Source organism: Chenopodium quinoa, unplaced genomic scaffold (genome assembly GCF_001683475.1).
Source record: "Chenopodium quinoa cultivar QQ74 unplaced genomic scaffold, ASM168347v1, whole genome shotgun sequence".
Taxonomy (NCBI): Eukaryota; Viridiplantae; Streptophyta; class Magnoliopsida; order Caryophyllales; family Amaranthaceae; genus Chenopodium; species Chenopodium quinoa.
Genome location: NW_018744304.1, coordinates 2202546 through 2216680, shown reverse-complemented (window position 1 = coordinate 2216680; position 14135 = coordinate 2202546). Strand labels below are relative to the sequence as shown.

Here is a 14135-nt window from a genome sequence, read left to right as displayed (position 1 = left end):
CTTTTAACCTGATTTTAATCTTCCCTTTATAGTAAGCGGTTCATAAACAGTACGGTTTGTAAGCGGTTTGGTTCATAAATGGTTCGGTTTGTAAGTGGTAAACAAGTTGCGGTTTGTTAATGGTTCGATGTAATGGTTTTAAACCATGTTCAAACGATTTCGGGTTGGAAACGGTTTTGGGTTATTAACGATTCGGTTCGGTTTTATTTTAGTTCAGTTTTATTTCAATTCGGTTCATTAACGGGTTCAATTCTTATACGATTAATATTATTCAGATCAATTCGGTTTCGAGTTTACTAAAATATGGTGCAGGTTGATTTTCGGTTTCAAAAAATCGATTTTTAATCGGTTCGGTTCGATTCTCATTTTGATCGGTTGGTTTCAAGTAGTTAAACGGTTTCGAATTAAAATTTGACATGCGATCCACATGGCCTAAAATACCTCTTCCACCAACTAATTTAAAAGCCAAGTGGTAGAATATAACTAGGGGTGAGACTTTTCAAACCGAACCGTAAAACCGTCCGTTACCGAACCGAACCATCACGGACCGAACCGTTTATAACCCGCTAATTTTAAACCGAAAATCGAACTGAACCGTATAATGTCAAACCGAAACCGAACCGAACCAATTAATGTTAACCCGTTACGAACCGTAAACCAATAACAAACCAAACCGTTTATAAACCGAAACCGTTTGAACCGATTAATGTTAACCCGCTAACTAATTAAACCGAACCGTTTATAAACCGAAACCGTTTAAACCGTAGGAAAAAACCGTTTAAATCGAACCATTTACAACCCGCTAACCGTTTAAACCGAACTGTTATAACCCATTAAACCGTTTAAACCGAACTATTTTCAAACCGCAACCCGTTTAAACCGATCCGATTACAAACTATTTAAACCGAACCGTTTACAACCCGTTCCATTCAAATTGAACTATTTACAGCCTTTAACAATTTGTTAGAATTCCACGAAATATATTTGATGTTTAATGTCATTTAACAGTACAATTTTTTTTACATATAATTATTGATTTAAATTTGTAATTTTTTTTGCTATTATAAAATTAAAATTATATTCTTGTATAACTAAATTAGGAGTTATAAATTAAATAAAAAAATGAAAAAATTTGGCCACCCACCCAATCCAACCACCCTCCACCCACCCACCACCGTAACCCACCCTAACACCACCCCCGCCGTCACCCCAGACCCACCCTAACACTACCCCCCACCCACCACCGTTACCGTAACCCACCCCCACCCCACCACCGTTACCGTAACCCACCCCCACCCCACCAACGTCAACCCAGACCCACCCTAACACCACCCCCACACCCACCATAATTACCCCACCCCACCCCACCCCACCCCACCACCCACCGTAAATAAAAAAACCCAGACCCAAACCTTACCCCACCCCATCCACCACCGTCACCGTAACGTACTCCACCCCACCCCCTTAACAAACCCCACCCCACCCCACCCACCACCGTCACTGTAAAAAAAAAAAAAAAAAAAAAAAAAAAAAAAAAAAAAAAACAGACCCAACCCCAACCACACCCACCACCGTCACCGTAACACACCCCACCCCACCCCATACAAAAAAATCGAAAAAAAACCCAAACCCACCGTAACCCCACCCCACCCACCCCACGAAACCCAACATCCTCGAAACCCCCCAACTCACTCTAATTGCTCACCCACCATAAAACTCCCTCCCTCCCTCGAAAAATCCTCCCTCCCCACCCACCCGAACCCAGTCTAACCGCCGCCGCACCCACCCTAACTCGGCCCCCTCCGTTGCCCACAACTTGAAAAAAAATTAAAAATAAAAACAGAAAATAAAAAAGGAAGAACGAAAACACCTTATATATTAATCCTGAATTTGGCCTCGAATTTGGTTTTAAAAGGCCAAATTCGATCATGAAACAACTAGATCTAGAGCTTCGTGGTCGAATTTGACCATAAAAACCGTCGTGCGTGGTGCCGGTGGACGGAGACGGAGAAACGAGATGGAAGAAAGGAGAACATAGACGGAAGAAGGGAGAAGAAGGAAGAAGAAGAAAGGAAGAAGGAAGAGAAGATGAGAGAGAAAACGAGAGAGCAGTGAGCATATTAGCAGCCATGGCTTCAAAAAATTGATAATATTACAGAAGAGGATTAAGAAAACGAGAGAGAAATCAAAAAGAGTACTAAAGAGACGATGGTAAGAGTGATCTGATTGGTGGAAAAGAAAACACACGGATCGTGAATTGGAATGTGTGCGATGATAGGTCGTTAGATGACATGCAAATCAATGGCTGATATTTAATATAAGACGGTGACACGGATCGTGGGATAATGGATTTGGATAATATGTTTTTTTTTTATTCATAGCTACGTACTAATAAAAACACTACTGTACTCTTAACTTTATGTAACTTATAAATTGTAAGAAACACAAATGTTTGGAAATTGGAATTGATTCAATATGACATATTTAATGTATATTAGTTATATGTATATCAGTATATGTAATAAATAATAATGTATGGTACGATTGGTATCATACTATCATTGGTATGTATAGATAATCGATAAATGTATCTGATTATTAAAACTTAAAACAGTTGATGATCGATCTAATTGAATACTTCTACTTCCCCACCCGTTTTCTTTAACTTGCAAGTTGCAACATATATATGTTGCAGCCTTGTAGGCACGTAATCTTAAAAGGTGATTAGAGAGGGTAAGACAACAAAGTAATTCAGCAATATAACTTTAACACCAAAATTATGGAATAGTTACAAACAATTGTCAATTATTACTTTATTAGACTAATGGGAAATTGAATAATCGTGATTTTAATTAAACATCCAAATATAGTTCCGTAACATTAAATTATTAGTTTATTACAATATCAATTATCGATTTATCGTATTCAAAGTACCAATTCATCAAATCATGGTTATGACGCGATCTTTAAAACAAGAAGCTGATAGCCTGATAATATTTGATAATGAAACAATAATACATTAATACCTTATAAATTTGTAATAGACTAATATTTAATAAACAACAACAAGACTATAACCAAATTTGAAACATAACACATTAACATGATATAGAATGAATGAGAATTTTTGTAATTCTATATAATCTGATATCTGGATCGATTTATCGTATTCAAAGTAGCAACTCATCAAAACATGGTCATGGCACGATATCTAAAACAATCCAACAAGAAGCTGATAACCTAATAATATATATTTAATAATGAAACAATAATACATTAATACATTATAAATTTGTAATAGACTAATATGATAATATCGAATAAACAACAACAAGAGTATAACCAAACTTGAAACATAACATATTAACATGATATAGAATAATTGAATAAATGAAGATTTGTGTAATTGTATATAATCCGATGTCTGAAAATAAAGTGACGAAGTCCCAACTTTATATAAAACGAAAATAGCTAACCGGTCAAAAATCTCTTAAAACCCAATTTCTACTCGATCCATTATTTTTTTTCACCAACCTATGCCGACCCGCTAATGAAATGGAAATACTAGTCCCAACTTGATATAAAACAAAACGCGCTAACTGGTCAAAACCACTTTTTAGAACTCGATTTCAACCCGATCCAATTTAATCGATTACCAAACTAACCCGAACGATTTTAGCACCAAACCGAGTATAAACCGAACCGATATGAATCGAACTAGCATTAACCCGGGTAAACCCGCCCCTGAACCGACCCATTTTAAAATAATCCGTTCATGACCCGAACCGATATGAACCCGGACCGACGTTGACCCGGTAAAACCGCCCCTGAATCGATCCGTTTCAAACCGGTCAGATCATGACCCGAACCGTTTATAAACCGAACGGGCATTGACCCGGGTAAACCCGCCCCTGAACCGACCTGTTTCAAACCGACCCGATTATTAACCGAACCGTTTAAAAACCGAACCGGCATTGACCCGAGTAAATCCGCCCCTGAAGCAACCCGTTTCTAACCGATCTGATTATGACCCGAACTGTTTATAAACCGAACCGTTTATGACCCGAACCGAATTTAAATCGTACAAAAATAAACCGAAACTGAACCGACCTGTGACTAATCAAAACCGAACTGAACCGACCCGCCGTCTAAATGAAACCGTTTTAACCCGAACCGTTTCAAACCAAAACCGTTTCAAACTGAGGTCAAACCGAACTGCCAGACTGAAGTCCCACCCCTAAATATAACTCAAAAGTCTTAAAAGTCTACCAGTAAACCTCAAGCAAATAATTTTATTTTAAGAGAAAAAGCTTAAACACTTTCCCGCAAATTCTAACTTACGTACGTAGTAATTCTTTTTCCCCTTTCTCATCTAAAACAATTGTCACTTTTGTGAGTTTTGTCACCCTTTTAAAATTTTTGTCACCTTTTTAATTTTTTTTCTTTAATTTTTTACCACCTTTTACTTTTAGTATATACTCTTTATTTATTTCTTTGGTCTTCGACCTTTACTCCTTTTGTCAAGTCAGACCCAGGCTTCTCCGTCTCCTCCACCTCAACCGCCACCAAAAAGGTTCAATTTGACAAGGTTCGTCTTCTTCCCTCTCAACAATTCTCCTAATCGTTAACTACAATTATTTTCATATTTTCAGTCAATTTTTATATTTATTTTGGTAACCGTCAATTACTACCAAATTTACACTGATGAAATTTCCCAGATTTTTTTTTGAAGAAATTTCCCAGATCTTTAAAATGTCGCAATTTATATTTTTCACAATCTATTTCCGTTTTTCTTGACCCATCTTTTTCTTGAATCCAACCTTTTTTTACTTTTTTTTTTTTTGACTTTTTTTCCCCTTACAAAAAAAAAAAAAAAAAAAAAAAAAAAGGGTAAGATCCTGAAACGTAAATGAGAAGACTTCAATTGCTTGTAGAAGTCTTGTTTTTTTTAGCCGCCTTTTAATTTACTTTTTTGGTCATTATTTTGGGTATTTCTTAGAATTTGCATCCTTATCTAATTCTGGTATATTTAATATATTCTTGTTGAATAAGATATGCATCAAAATATCTTGGTTGTTAAGTAATTTTAGATATTAATATAGAAAGATAAGAAATTATTTATCAAGATTTATATGAAAACGATATAATTCAAAATAACCCATCTTTTATAAATTGTTGCTAATCAATTTTTTTGACATTATCAGTGGTAATTTTGAGTAAAATGGGTGGAAATAGTTCAAAGTCCGAATATTGGAGGTCAACATCTTCATCAACCCAATGGAATCAGTATGAGAATCAACCAGCAGGATATTCAGCACCATATTATGCACCTCCTGAGAGTCAATTTCAACACTATAATACCCAACAACCTTACCCACCAGCGGCTGCGCCGACTTCGACTTCGTCGTCGAGCTATGGTGGTGCTGGTCCGACCCATGAACATAAAAAGAGGTTTGAGAGGATGTACTCTAGGATTGCTGATGAGTACAAATCATTAGATGAGGTATTGCTGTAACTCCCTTTTCCCAAAGATTCATTTTTTTGCAAATATATACTTGTGTAAAGTATGTATTGTATTTGTATATATTTTAATGGCCAATGGTTTTGAAGTCATAGTGTACTTTATTTTGGTTTTTATTGAAATAGTATTAGGCCTGTTCTCTTCGCAATAAGTTTTAATCTATAAAAATTAGTTAAAATAAGTTTTAGTTGGTAATAATTTATATTCATAAAAATTAATTTAAGCTTAGTAAAAATAATTTAATTTCGGTAAAAATAGTGTTAATAGGTTCTTATTCTGTTTGCTTGTTAGAGGTCCAATTGCTTAGTCATGGGAGTTATTATTTGGTGCTTGTGAAATAAGAGTTTTAAATAGGGTATTCAGTCAAAAGGGTGCACAGTAAGATCAGAGTAATTAGCTAGGGTTTGTGTGTATTATTTAGGGTAGGTTAATGCTTTTCGAATGAACTTTGGCGACTGTAATCAGGCAGCTTGCTTCGAATATTGGCTTCCTGATTGGTGGCATCATTGCCTTATGTCATTTTGTTGTCCCTCTGTGATAAAGTAATCACTAAGGATCACCGTGGCTTGGATTCATGGGCAGAATGGAATCACTGTTGTCCCTGCAATAGGCTAAAGCAAGTTTTGTAGTGTTATAAACCGTCAGCGATGTAGGTCTTGATTTTAGAACTTATTGATCACCCATTTTTTGGCTGTTGTGGTGTGTTTAATAGAATAGTGCAACATTATAGCTTTTTGGAGACTATGGGTTTAGACATGGTAGTATAGGAATGGCAATATGTCAGGCTTAGGTCAGACTTTACACGATCTGAATCTGATCAATTGATAAATGGACATTGAGATCACCTCCGAACTCAATAACCCATGCTTGAATCTGATCCTTTCATACCTTTGAATCTAAGACACCAGATGAGCTAAGTCAGATTTTTTAAAAAAAATTGTTTTCTTTCTTGGTACCCTTTTATTAAGTGTTTAGGTTACTTTATTCTCAAGCACTAACCATCATAATAAATTTTCCTTAGCATCCTCTTTTTTCTCATTAATCCATTCATTGTTGTTACTGCCTAATGAGGAAAAACTTATTTAGAAGCCAATAATTGAAAAACCACTCTATTACTATCACCATAACAACCATTACTACTACTTCTTATCTCTTTATTTCCTTCACATTTCAGCTAAGCAATCTCTATAGTTGCTCTATTTATGGACAAGCAATTACCTTTCCCCTCCCTTAATCTTCTCAACTTAGTATAGAGGTGAGAGAGAAAGAGGGGACTAATAGTAGCTAGGTCATGTTTCTACTATCATAATTGGTCAATCTATATGTCTTTTATTTGTTGGTAATAGCCTAATGGTGCCTTTGAATTGAGGGAATAGTATGTAGTTTTCATTTTAATTATTTTTTTATGTTTTTTTATTTATCATCACTTATAAAGGAGGAAAAAAAATACTAGAGGAAACCATTGGATTAGCCTTGGGGTTCAACAAGTGAAGCCGAGACCCAGCGAGGCTTATTACACAGCTTGAGCTCGAAACTCCTAAACGTGAGCTCAATTCGATTCAAGGCTCGATCATCAAATGTTGTATCTAGTCTTAACGTGTTCTTATTAAAATTTCCCTTTTTTCCTGGTCTTTCATAGTTTATATTAGCATGATTTACAATTTAAAATTTGCTGAAAATAAAGTAACAAAAAATAAATACTTGCTATGTCCACTACACTTGGAACTAGGGCAATTATAATCATAAAATCAGTTGTGCTTTAGTTGTCATATTTGCTCTAATTGAGCATAAAATAATTTGCTCATTTGCATAAAGTTGCTAAAAATGAGTGAATTTGCTCTCTGTACCTTTTACTTTTATTTTTATAACATAATACGACCCAATTTTTCTCCCCTCGTCCACTCTATAAATTCATAAGACTCATTATACCTATCTCTTATTTGAAATTCATAAGACTCATATTCTGTCCTCTTTCAATTTCAAACTCAATTTATTATTTTTGCATGATAGCAATCTTCAATTTTAAATTCAAATTATGATTTTATGCAATTTTTTCTCTTAGCAGTTTTTTCTTCTTTTTCGTTGTTAATTATCTTCATTATTGTTCTTTTCATCTTCTTCATTGATTGACATGGTCAATGCAAATAAGTATTGTTTTTAGCTCAATTGCACAAAAAAACAAATTTTGATGAAAATAAGCTTCACAGTTACCCCAACAACAACAATAATGCCACTATTTTTAGTATAATATAATGTATCATTCACTATTTTCTCTTAGAAAATTTCTTGATCATCATTGAAGTGCGTTGCCAAAGCAAGAGCAATGATTTGACTCCAAAATCTTCAACAATGGCCGGAGTATAGAGAAATTGGGGGTATGATAATTGTTTGGGTTGGCGTGGATTGATTATTTGAGATGTATAGTTGCTTTTATAAGTTACCCCCTCAAAGTTGCCGAATATTAATAAATGCCACTGCACAATCGGGCCAATAATGCATGAGTTGTGAACTAGTGTCGAAGGCTTGAAGTGGTGGTTGGTTTTGGAGTTAGATAGCTGTACAGGTTCCTCCCTGGATATCTGGTCGCTTTAAGGGGCTTTTGTCTTAATGTTGAGAGCTTGATCTTGAAATCTTGTAAATATTGTCAATTAGAGGAAGTGTGAAGTAAAGAATTTTTTGTTAGTGGAAACAAGTAAAGGAATTCTTACTATTACAAATGATGATGCCGAGACTTGACAATATGAATTGTTTTAAAATTTGCCGGTTCATTTTAGTCCCAAGGCCCAAGTGTGAGCAGAATATCTTATGTTATAAACTTTTTAATAAAAGTCATTACTATTATAAAAATTGAGCCTATATATGAGCTTTCGAGCCAAGCTAAGGATATCTCTTGTCTTGTGAAAATATCGAACCACACCCGAACTCGAGTTGAATCCTTGTGCAGAATTAAGTAGTCTATGAGTAGTTTCGACCCTTTAACATCCCTAATTATTAATCTATACCACCTAGCCCATGTCCATTTCAACTTATTTTATTATTGACTTATTGCAATCAAATATATTAAGATAAGTTCAGATAAGCTTAGACTAGATATGTTTTTGTTAAATATTTTAAACAAAATAACTTTTTTTTTTTTTTATAGACAAATAAGTTCAAATAAAATAAGTTCACGAAAGATAATTTCAGACAAAATAAGTTGAATCAAATGGAGTCTTAAGTAGGATTACTTAATTTGTGGTTGACACTTGAGCAATGGCTATTCGGCACATTGTCATTGTTAAAATTAGTAAGGGAAATGTACTATAACGGGTTGAAAGTACTAAGGAAAAACATATTTCAAATTTGTAATGACAAAGCATAATGACTTTTAAAAAAACAAACAAAACTAAGGATTTGTTTGAACTACATGTACTACAAAATACCTAGTTTGCAAACTACATCCTTGTACTTGTTAAAATTAGTAAGGGAAATGTACTATAAGGGGTTGAAAGTACTAAGGAAAAACATATTTCAAATTTTTATTGACAAAGCATTATGACTTATAAAAAAAACAAAACTAAGGATTTGATTGAACTATTAGCATATACTACAAAATACCTAATTTGCAAACTACATCCTTGTACTTTTGATAATTGAAATATTTGGCATTCTATATAGAGTGGATATAAAATGAGGAATGGGAAGTGGGGAGAGCAAGAGAAGAGACCTTATGAAGGATGAACCTACTAAAGGTTATTATTCTTAGTTTGTGGACATTTTATTATCATGGTCGTTTGTTCTCTCTCTCTCTCAGAGCTGTAGAAAATTCAATAGATACCATTACTAAAAATTTGAGTCCAAAGAAGTTGCTTGTTTTATATTTGAACTACGTATATCGCATTAGCTGTTATAACTGAAGACCAGCCTGTGAGTGTAGTGCTGTAAGTTGCCATTAAAATGGTTGATTTTCTCCTGTAGTTAACATGTTTTATGGATCCTTTAGAGAAGAGATCCAATTGAGTTGTGTTTTTGCTTTATTAATTAATCAATTGCAGTCATTTTTGGACTAAGGCATTGTTGTTGTTGTTGTTGTAATCAATTGCAGGTGACTCAAGCATTGGCTCGTGCTGGCCTTGAGTCCTCTAATCTCATTGTGGGTATTGATTTTACAAAAAGCAATGAGTGGACAGGTATATCTTGATTCAACAGTGTTGCTTGCTTCCTGAAAAATCGTCATAGGTTTATTTTCTCTTTTTCTTACATTTTTAACTGTGACTCACTATCAGGTAAAAGGTCATTCAACAACCAAAGTTTGCATCATACTGGCAGTGGACTAAATCCTTATGAACAAGCAATATCTATAATAGGAAAGACACTGGCTGCTTTCGATGATGATAATTTAATTCCATGTTATGGATTTGGAGATGGTATTTGCAGTTATTTAATTTTGTTGTTTCCTTTCTTGTGCCATCTTGAGTTATGGTCTTAAGTTCCTTGTTTTTTTAATCAACAAAGTGCATCATGATTTGACAGCATCAACACACGATCAAGATGTCTTTAGTTTCTACTCGGATGATAGAGCTTGTAATGGATTTGAGGAAGTCTTATCCCGGTACAGAGAAATTGTTCCTCATTTACGACTTGCAGGTTTATTATTTAATTTGATGTTGTTCCTGTCTCACGCTCCTTGCATTTCTGTTATATGGGCTCCCTTTACTTTTTTTTTTTGGTTACATTTTTATGATAAATTTAATGGTTCCTTATCTCTTGATGTGGCAGGACCTACGTCGTTTGCTCCTGTAATTGAGATGGCCATGACAATTGTTGAGCAGAGTGGAGGACAATACCATGTTTTATTGATAATTGCAGATGGGCAGGTATTTGCTCGCTTTTTAATTTGAAGTGTGAGTTGATCAATGCTTTTGAGCTTCTGTTTTTTGCACTATAAGATCTGTAGTAGCTATTTGATTATTAATGAGCTGAAATGTTATGTTGACAAATGAACTTGCATTGCTCTTGGTATATGGTACCCAATTCATCTCCCCTAGGGCCGTAATGCAATATGACCTAGCATGATCAAGATAGATTTGGAAGGTTTGACACTGTAGGCTTCTACTCTCCAGTTTCCATTACTCACAACCACATGACTTCACAAATTTCTTGATTTGGGTCATATCTAGCCTAAGTTTAAGAAGTTATTGACAAGGAGGAGCATGTGTGTTAGGCTTTAGGTGCACTTGAGTGTGGTAATGTCCCATGTTACTTGATAATTCTCTTTCATTTTCTTTAGTTTTTCATATTCTCAATTACCAAACTGAAATCTAACAATCTGTTTTGAGTGTAATATATTTGATATTTGTCCCAAAACCTGAAGGAACTTACTTATTGCAATGGGAGAACACAATACTTTTCTTCGCTAGGGGCTATTTATAAAGTTTCTGTAGGAAACTAAGTTGGTGAATCAGATATGGCTTACAACTATGTCTAAAAAGTGGGATTAATTTGACTGGAGAGCAGTATATTCTTATATAAACTGATTCTGAAGCTGTCGTGGCTTGTGGGGTTAAATATGTTGCTAATGAAAATTTTTACTACTACCTTTTCAGTCCTAAGCTTACATATAAAACTAAGTGGCACTGTCACCATAAAAAAACTTATAATGTCATTTTGTGTATCATCTCTATTTGTTAAACATCATATCAAGTCCTCATGAAAGAGATGTGTTGATGCATTCATGGCCTGGTTAATTTGATCAATAAGCAGAAACCTTTGATGCTCTTATTCTCTGTGGGCAACGTATGTTGCCTGCATATCGAAATAATATTGTGTTTTTGTGAATAAAATTATGGAATTATTAAATAAAAACTGGAAGATTAGTTTGATTTTTAATTTGAAGCTATAGATAAGAGGTTTGTTTCTGTAGGTTACTAGGAGTATTGATATGGAGCGTGGTAGACTAAGTCCGCAGGAGCAGAAGACAGTTGATGCGATTGTGAAAGCAAGGTTAAATTTTAAACTATCTCTCCATCTCTAGTTTTAATTTTCTTCTCCTGTTTCTTTGTCAATTTTTCAAGTTATGTTTTTCTAATGATTGTTATGGTGATTATGACAGCAAATATCCTCTTTCAATTGTTGTTGTTGGGGTGGGGGACGGACCTTGGGACATGATGAAAGAATTTGATGATAACATACCTGCAAGGGATTTTGATAACTTTCAGGTGACTGCCTTAGTATCCTCAGTTTTCTTTTCTATTTATGAAAGATTTTGGAATTCTTGAGAACTTTTCGGTACCATGTTGTAAATATTTTTCTGTAATCTCTCAGTTTGTGAATTTCACTGAAATAATGGCAAAGAATACCCATCAAACTCGAAAGGAAACAGAATTTGCTCTATCAGCACTGATGGAGATTCCTTCTCAGTATAAAGCAACAATGGAGCTTAATCTATTGGGGTAACTACTCTCCTTAATTTCTAATTATGGGCACTACTGAAAGTATGAAACTGTAATATTGATTGTTATTTTTGATATTAATGCAGTAGGCGTAGAGGAGCATCTCCAGAAAGAGTCCCTCTACCTCCACCTTTGCAGAATGCACGATCATTTGGCAATGCATCATCTTTCAACTATCAAAAACCTTCTCCTTTGACAAGCTTTCAATCAAGTGCACCTGCCTATTACGACACCCCTAGCCATGTTGGTACAGCTCCACCTGCTCCTAATTCTTCCTACGATACAAGCCCACCTGCTGCGAGCTCTGCATATGACAATCTGGTATTTACTGTTTGAATATTGCCTGCTTACACTTTGTTCAGTACTTATTATTAGATATGCATGACACTACCAGTATCTTTCTTTCCGTGGTTCATGACATTTTTAACGTCATTCTTAAATATACTATTACATCATCTACCTTTCTCCCTGGTGAATTTTTTCTCTTGACTAAGACTATCAACTGTCTAGTATGATTTCTTAGCATCTCATTTCTATCAATGTATGTATGCTATTCTAATTTTCTTTTTGTTAAACTCAATTCCTTGCCTTTCCTCTTCTCTTGCACAACTATTATTATTGTTGACAAATCTTGCGTAAGTCGATAGTCTCTTTTATTGAATATTAACTCATCTGAGGTATCAGAATTGGCTGGCTAATTGATTACCAAATTAGGCCCTTCAGTTGTGCTGTCTTAAGAATTACTTTCATGTTTTGATTAATCAATGGGTTAACCATTGTTTTCGGATGCTCTTGAACAGTTGTGCCCTATTTGCTTTACTAATAACAAGGACATGGCTTTTGGCTGTGGACACCAGGTAGATTCTGAACATGAACTTTTATAAATGATTCCCTTCTCATGTTTTATGAATATCTGCTTTTGTTGTGTGATTGTGAATGTGATTGATTTTATGCATGTTATTGGCAGACATGCGCTGAATGTGGGCAAGATCTTTTGAATTGTCCGATCTGTCGCAGCTCAATACAAACAAGGATCAAGCTCTACTAATGTCTTCATTGTGTGTGAATATTGTGGTCATTTGTTCATTACTGGTTAAAATTCTTTCATTTCTTTAATTTACTTGATTCAAATTTATGGTGATCTTGTATGGTTTCTGATTTGGGTGAACTCGGCTTGGGAGTTGTAAATTCCTTGTCACTGTAAATAAAAATACCTAGTGAATAAGTATCATGACTTGGGGGGAAAAAGCTTGATCTTTTTAAGTTTTATTTTAAAACCGGTCATTGACGGGTCCATTTCCTTAGTCCTATACATGTAATGTGAGCTTAGAACTATTAGAAGGAATGTTTTTTTTAATCAGAAAGATACATGGGTGTAAAGGTCACCTATTTCAAGGATAGTACACTAAAAAAATCTAAAGGTCCTCATTTTTCATGGAAAGATAAAGAAAAAGAAAGTTACAGAAATAAATACTGCTTTTTTTTTTTAATTGATACGTTTTTTTTATTACGCTTGCCATAGTATAATTTTAACGTTTAATATATCTAATTATCAACTTTGTTATATTTTAAAAAGTAATATTAATGAAATTTACATTAAGGTGATTCAAACAAGTACCACATGAGTATGTTTTATAATAGCTCTAAATTATAAAAGCTAGTTGAAGTATAATTTGTGAATAGTACAAAAGCCAATGTGTATCAACTAAAAAAGGCGACATGTGTCACTCTTGTACTCTTGTGTCATGATGATGTTCATGGTGTGACATGGATGATAACATGACACCACATATAATTATTTAGATTAGAATTTTGAAAATTCTAAGGTGATTAAATAAGTTTTGATCACCTTAGGCTATCATGGGTGGCAATTTATACACCACAATTAAACCAACACCACCACCATCACCATCATCCCCACCGCACAACCAACTCCACCCTCCACTGATTGCGGATTCCCACCATGACCAGCCCCACCTTCCCTGCCGACAGGCCGTTCATCGCAGGCCGTCGCGATCTCAGGCCGTCACAGGCCTGAGATGAACAGCACCTTCCCCATCGCAGGCCGTTCCAGGGTTGTGGGTTTTCGGGTTATAGTAAGGGTTTAGGATGGGTCGCCGGCGTTGTCGGGGTAAGGGAAAAGCCGATCATGCCGGCGGTGGGAGAGGGTGGGGCGGGTTTTG

General features: G+C 35.0%; 1 protein-coding gene across 1 annotated transcript; it reads left to right on the top strand.

Annotated features, from left to right (window-relative positions):
* Window positions 1–4455: 4455 nt before the first annotated feature.
* Window positions 4456–13355, top strand: LOC110695629 (E3 ubiquitin-protein ligase RGLG2-like). The gene is made up of 12 exons (XM_021872839.1): window positions 4456–4588; window positions 5205–5503; window positions 9606–9690; window positions 9787–9927; window positions 10034–10147; window positions 10280–10377; window positions 11424–11503; window positions 11613–11718; window positions 11825–11952; window positions 12039–12273; window positions 12753–12809; window positions 12920–13355. Exons 2-12 carry the CDS (start codon window positions 5222–5224, stop codon window positions 12998–13000), a joined length of 1407 nt encoding a protein of 468 aa, XP_021728531.1. The 5' UTR covers window positions 4456–4588; window positions 5205–5221; the 3' UTR covers window positions 13001–13355.
* The last annotated feature ends 780 nt before the right edge of the window (window positions 13356–14135 follow it).